The 6,475-nt window shown below is 40.4% G+C and overlaps 1 protein-coding gene across 3 annotated transcripts in view; it reads left to right on the top strand.

Moving 5' to 3' along the window:
- Nucleotides 1-227: 227 nt before the first annotated feature.
- Nucleotides 228-6,475, top strand: part of ATP2A2 (ATPase sarcoplasmic/endoplasmic reticulum Ca2+ transporting 2) — a 46,936-nt gene continuing 40,688 nt past the window's right edge. For 2 of the 3 annotated variants that reach the window (XR_010307890.1, XM_064168715.1), the window contains exons 1-3: nucleotides 229-473; nucleotides 1,552-1,569; nucleotides 1,658-1,740. Coding sequence is in view for 2 of the 3 variants with exons in the window: in XM_064168715.1 (XP_064024785.1) it covers nucleotides 356-473; nucleotides 1,552-1,569; nucleotides 1,658-1,740 (219 nt within the window). In the remaining variant the exon portion in view is untranslated. Of the gene's footprint in view, nucleotides 474-1,551; nucleotides 1,570-1,657; nucleotides 1,741-6,475 lie in introns of all 3 variants that reach the window. The other variant, XM_064168716.1, reaches the window with a different exon arrangement.

Here is a 6,475-nt window from a genome sequence, read left to right as displayed (position 1 = left end):
AGCTCCGGGGCCGCCTGAAGCCCGTTTGATCCCCGCCGGAGAGGCCGCTCGGCTGCCTTGGAGGGTGTGTGGGGTGGGAGGGGGGCGGGGGATTAATTTTTTTCTTGCTACTTTTTTTTCCCCCTAAAAAAATATTCTAAATATTTTTTCTTCCCCTTCTGCCTCCTTCCGAAAGAGCGAGGCGTTAAAGTGGGATCGGGGGCTCCTCTCTATCAAGGGAGGGGGTGTATGGTGATAGTACGGGGGTGGTGGAGGAGACAGCGAGGGGCTGAGGAGGGGGCTTGCCGCCGCGCCCGCCGCCACTGAGGAGGAAGAAGAGGCGAGGCACCATTTGCTGCTCCCTACCCCACGAGCCATGGAGAACGCACACACAAAGACTGTGGAGGAAGTTTTGGCTTATTTCGGCGTCAACGAAAGCACCGGGCTCAGCCTGGAGCAAGTTAAGAAGCTGAAGGAGAAATGGGGCTCCAACGGTAGGTGAAGCGGTCCCTCGCCTCCTTCCCTCCGTCGCGGGGATGCTGTCGCTGGCAACTCGTCGTCTTCCTCCCCTTGTGCTCCGTTTTCAGCCCCTTGCGCTTTTTCGTTCATCCTTCTCGAGGCCCTTTTGCAAGGCCTAACGTGTGTGTGCTTGCAAAGCCGGCATCTCTTACAGGACCCGGAATAGGAGCGAGGGAGAGAAGATGGCTGACTTGAACTCCACCTCGTGGGTTTCTTTCATACCCCAAGCTTACAGGGCTGCTTTGGAAAGGAGGATGTCACCTCCGTTTCCTTTCACCTTAACGCTGGCAAATCTTCCATTCTGAAATGAAGCGCTGTGGGTTGGTCGCTTGGGTTTTTTGTCCGTCTTGACCTTCATTTCCCCCTGTTTTTCAGTGCCTTTCTGTGCCTTATTTTACATTGCTCTTTCGATCCGGGGCACAGAATTCAGCCGTTAAGATGTTGCTTTTTTACAATCCTTGCTGCTTGTCTGCTCTAGTCCCTCTCGAACTGCCGTCCCGTTGTGTAAAAATTAAAAACTAGGAGAAGATTATACGGTGGATTGTTGGTTATTTTTTAGCTTTAATGCTGCTTTTGTACCTCTTAAATTGCTACATCAAATTGCGAGGAAATAAGAGAGAGCAGAAATAATGAAGTATTCTTAAAATGGAGGAAGGATTTTCAACGAAGTTTGGTTTGCGGGTGTTTGGTTTTTTTTTGGTAAGTGAATATGGAGTAAGACCTTTGTCAGGGTCTGAAAAACGTTTTGAGCCTTTGACCCTTTGTGTGCAGTAACAGCAGGAGTCCTACAGCTGGCCGGAGTGATGACTTGGCTGAATTAGAACCCTTAGCACATTCTGGCTAACCTGTATGCTTTAAAATGCAAAACTGTCGGGCCTGTTGAGATTCTTTAATGAAAGACTAACCTCAGTGGGGCTTTTAGTGTCAAATCCAACCCAGCAGAATGTGCAGTTCAGGACCAATGTCTAGTGGATGCCTTATAATGCTCTAATGTGTTTCTTCAATGATTTCTTTTCTTTAACATGCTTCCTGGAAAAAATCTTCCCCTGGCAGAGTTACCAGCTGAGGAAGGTAAGCATGTTCATGAAATCTTCTGCTAATTATTCTTAATAATATTTTTTAAGTGTGCATACTTACGTGTCTTTGTTACATATTGCAGGAAAAACCTTGCTTGAGCTTGTGATTGAACAATTTGAAGACTTACTCGTTAGAATTTTGTTGCTGGCAGCTTGCATATCTTTTGTAAGTATGAATTCTTTTTGTTTCATAGGCTCCTATATCACAAAGTGACACACGTTCCGTTGTATAACAACTGCACATACTAAAGTTATTACTTCCTAAAAGGTGAAGTAAATGGTCATCACATAGATTAGTTGCCGTGTGAAGATGTTACTGTATGCTAGAGAACAAAATCTCAGCATATCTTTCATTGCATGAGTCATAAGTACATAACTACACTAGACAGGTATTAAAGTGCTGCTTTTTCAACCCAGTTTGCTTATTTAAGGTGGGATTTCCCAATGCTTTTGTTGGCTTTGAAAACTAACCTTGAGTAAGCAAGTGTTTAACTGGACATTCTTCTTGCTTTTGAGTTAACTGTTATCAAGCTCAATGTATAATCATTGGAAGACATTTTTGGATGCAGTGCAGACTGTAAATAGAATGTACATGGCGAATATTCCAGTTGCCTTTCCTTCCTGATAATAGCAAGGTGACAGTTGTTGCTTTGGACAGTGACAAGAATGATGACGGCTGTGATGGCACCATTGTTGACCAAATTTGGTAACTGACCTTTGAATAGTCTAGTCATGGAATGGACATCTTGCCTTGTATACAGAATTAAAAGTCTAGAACACTTTTAACTTAATTTTGTTGTTTTTCAAAGCATGTTTAGGCAGTCTTTAACATGTGGAGGAGATGCTTGCTGAAAAACTGGAAAAATGACCAAAGACTTAAGTATAGAGAGAAGATGAGGGCTGTTTGTCCTGGGGAGCTCAGGAACAAACAAAAGTGTGCAGTGTATTAAATTGTTTAGGTAGGAGTAAAAGTTTGTTGTAGACTTTACCCTGGAGTTGTAATTAACTACTTAAAAAATAATAAAATCCTGCAGCTGGTGGGGGGAGTGGAAATTATGGTGGCTCTTCAGCTAAGGGCAAGCTAATTAGAATGGGTAGAGGAGAATGTCCTCTGAAGCTGTTCTGTTTGATGGGGGAAGGGTTGCCCTGTGGTGACTGCTGCAGCATGTGCTGTGTTGCTTATCTTCCATCAAGCAGCTCTCCCCATGCTGATCCCTTTTGGAGGGCTTTGGTTTTTTTGTGTCTGTATACCCAAAAATCACTGATGAGCTATGATTGATTGGTGGTAGCATTAATCTTGACCATAGAGACAGATGTGCTTTGCTCACTCTTCTGTTTCCTTGGGAAAATCAGGTAGACTATAGAAAGCTGAATAAACAGGTTGTTGTTCATTTTCTCCTCCTGGGGTAAGAAGGGTTTTTTTGGTTCCCGTGAAGTCAGGAGTGTTCCATCCCATAAGATAAGTGACAGTACAGAAGTTGAACTTTACGTGCCAGGATATATCATTTGTTTTTCTCACCCAGTGAAAAATCAAATTAATGAAACTTTAATCTCTTAGTTTCTGGATCGAAGTATGGTACCAGATAGTCAGAGGTCATAGAACTTACACTGCCGTGCCTTTGTTGAAAACTTGATCAGTAACTGAATTCAGTTCATTTTTTCAGTATACTTAGTTTTTCTATATAATTAAGAGAAGACTGTAGTCTGATGGAGCGTGGAATAGAGTTCTCTGCTTTTGTGCAGCTAGCATGGTATCTGTATGACCTTGGGATACTGCTCTGCCTTTTCTGTCTCCTATTAGTTACAACTGCCCACTATCAACTCATGTTAGTTGTAAAAATTTTCTTTTTGATGAAATGTAAAAGAAAAAAATCTATGTAACTTCTAGTTTTGGTGCTTTAAAAGTGCTTTTGCATGTTTCTGACTTTTTCCTTGCTCAGAAGGTGATCATCTGTTGTTTTTTCTTGGATTTTAACACTTTTTTTTTTTGTGAAAGCACATTAGAGACTTTTGTAGTAGCTATAAAGAACTGTTGAGTATGTTGATACAAAGTCTGTATTGCTGCAGAAGTTGGATGTAATTAACATCCTCTCAAATACTGGTGTCCTTTACCAGCTATACATCATCAAATGAAAATTGAAAATGTAGGTATGACAGAGAATCTCAAGGTATACAGAACATCATTTCGTGTCATGGAAGCTTTTCTGGTGATTGCAGTCATAAATCATATTCGAATCTGACTGCACAGAAACAGTCTTTTTTAACACCACAGTGCTTGTGCCCAAACATCTCTTCTTAGAACACACATTTTGTATTGTATGTAAGTGCATTTTGTGTCCTCTGCTCCCACCACTGCCTGTCAGGTATGTGTCAGCAAAAGAAATCAGAGTAACAGCTGAATCTGTGTCACCCTGGCTGATTGTAGGGGTCATATGCTGTGGGTTTGTTGGCTGTAGATATGATGTCCTACATTCTAAGTCAGAACTGCTGTTGCAGATGTGCTTTGTTAGTAAAAGCCTTAATTATGGCTTTGAAGAGAAACTATAGCAGTAATTTCTGATGGTGAGTAAATAGATCTATGTAGGGCTTTGAACTCATCTCAGAGTTGTGTTGAATCTGAGAAGCCTGTGCAGAAATGTACCTGTGGAGTGTACCAGCAGCTCAAGAGCCTTCATAGCCTGACTTTGTAGGTGTAAGTGAGAGGGTGATAAATTTTCAGTGAAATATGGCTTTTAATTCTTGCTATTCATGTAGCATGTACTCAGACCTACAGTATTCCCATAAAGGAGCAACTTTCTTTTCTGAAGCAATGACTGTGACAAGTTGTAAGATGTTAACTGTGCATCTGATGGAGAATATTTCTTTGGTAAAGTATATGAGCTTCAAACAGTGATGTATGGTTAACTGGGCAATCTTATCACAGTTACTGTAAATTTTCTTCTACAAGAGGCAGCATAGACTATAAACTGTGCCCAGAAGTTCACTGTTAATGCAGCATCCCAAGAGCATTTTCCTCTTTCCAATGATTTTTTTGATTCCTAAACTGTCTTAGAAGTGAATGTTCTGGGGATATTTTTCTAATAGCAGCTGTCTGTGTTCAGATTCAAGCTATCTATCATATTTTACTCCAGAAATTACTATAAACTGTAAATTAGCATGAGTATAACCTAATCTGTGTTAAAAGGTGAGCAAAGTTACTCTTGGAAGAAATAATATGCCAATAGATGTGTTGAAGGTTTTGCCCTGAAATCACCCAAAAAAACCTACCTGTTAAGGGCAATAGCAGTGAGTATGTGGCAAAAGATAAGGACACTAGAACAGGGCACTGACTTACTTTTAGCTAAGCTCAGATTACTCAAGATGCTAGCTGATGAGTAGGGGTGATAAAACTCTGGGAAGTAATTTGTCATTGCATTTTACTTTGTAGAAATGAAACTTGCATATCTATACTAAGTAGTTGTTTGCTTTTTGTTCTTACTGCTAAAGGAAAATGTGTTTACTTTCAGAAACAGGGAGTAGCATACCTGGGTGCTTACCATCTGCTAACCCAGTGAGCTTCTTCGTTTTGAACTTGTGTATGGTCAAGATTCATTGTGGTGTTTCATGTTTTCCCTCCTCTCTCTCCTTGGGTAGCAAATGAATCTCTAGTGAATAATAGAATGAAAATCAGGAGGCTTTTCTTTAGCATTTCCTAGAATCGGTCTAACAGAGGGCAAGTATCAGGACTTCTAAAGTAATTGACACCTGCTTGAGTTTAAGCTAAGATGTACTGAAAAAGAGAAATCATTAAAACAGCTTTCTGAGGAGTAGTTAGTACTCTGCCCAAAATATACTAAATCTGAATTAACAGAATCCTGCAAGAATAATACTCTTAAAATCAGACCATAGTTTTACAAGGTCTGCTTTAATTAGTCTAGAGTTTTAGTTTGTTAGGATGAAATCTTACTCTCTCAGTTTGCTTCTAAGTTTCTATTATCAAAATGTAAAATAAACAAAATCTGGTTAGGTTGCTGACAACAAACTGTTTGCTTTTCCTTTGTTAGTGGTAAGTGGGTGCTGCCTGCTGGGCAACGGAATTCTATCTTGGAAGGTTCTGTTCTTAAGTTCTGTTCTGTTTTGTTGCTTCATGATAGTCATCTGAGACAACTTGCCTCTGTAACCTGCCTGACAATACAGAGATACCTTGTAGAAATGTAAAAAAGATGTAAAGACACTTTTGTTCCACCTGTGTTCATCCGTAGTTATCTCATTGCTGGCTGACTTCTGAATTGTACCCCTTTCTTCTTTTTTCTAAGAACCATGAAAAACTAAGGGCTATTTGTCTGTCATTGTGTGTTTTTCAGCTTAATGTCATGCAAGTCAACTCCATTAGGCTTTGACTAAAATAGGCTCTTGCAAGCTATAGTGCCAGCAGCCCTAAAGCAAATATGCTGAATGGAAGTTGTCTTTTAAGCTACTTACGTTGGCTGTTGGTATGAGAGTTTTATGTCTTACAATTTTCATTATATTTTCAGTCTTGCATTTCTCCTTAGCAGTGATCTTCCTCTTTTCCTGCTCTTTCAAGCTTCTTTAACACATGGTAACTTTACTCACTGACCATACTGCCTTGAACAGTACATTGTAGATCAATGACCTGGAAATTAAGCTGTTGTACATGTGGGTTTTAAAGTGATTAGGGCTGAAATATGGTGGGACCCTTCTGAGTAGTATTCAGATAAAAGATCTCTCTCCAGGGTCTTAAAAGTGTGCTAGTGGAAACGCTTTTGCCAAGGACTCTCAATGCCTTAGACAACAATTGTCTAGTCTACACTAGGCTTCAGTGTGTGATCTGTTGTTACTAAACACACCTTATTCCTTTTTCTGCTTTCTCTTTTTTATTGTGGTTTTGTTTTCACTTCAGG

Source organism: Pogoniulus pusillus, chromosome 30, assembly GCF_015220805.1.
Source record: "Pogoniulus pusillus isolate bPogPus1 chromosome 30, bPogPus1.pri, whole genome shotgun sequence".
Taxonomy (NCBI): Eukaryota; Metazoa; Chordata; class Aves; order Piciformes; family Lybiidae; genus Pogoniulus; species Pogoniulus pusillus.
The sequence above is the reverse complement of the archived record's forward strand: the minus strand, read 5'-3'. Positions and strand labels throughout refer to the sequence as shown.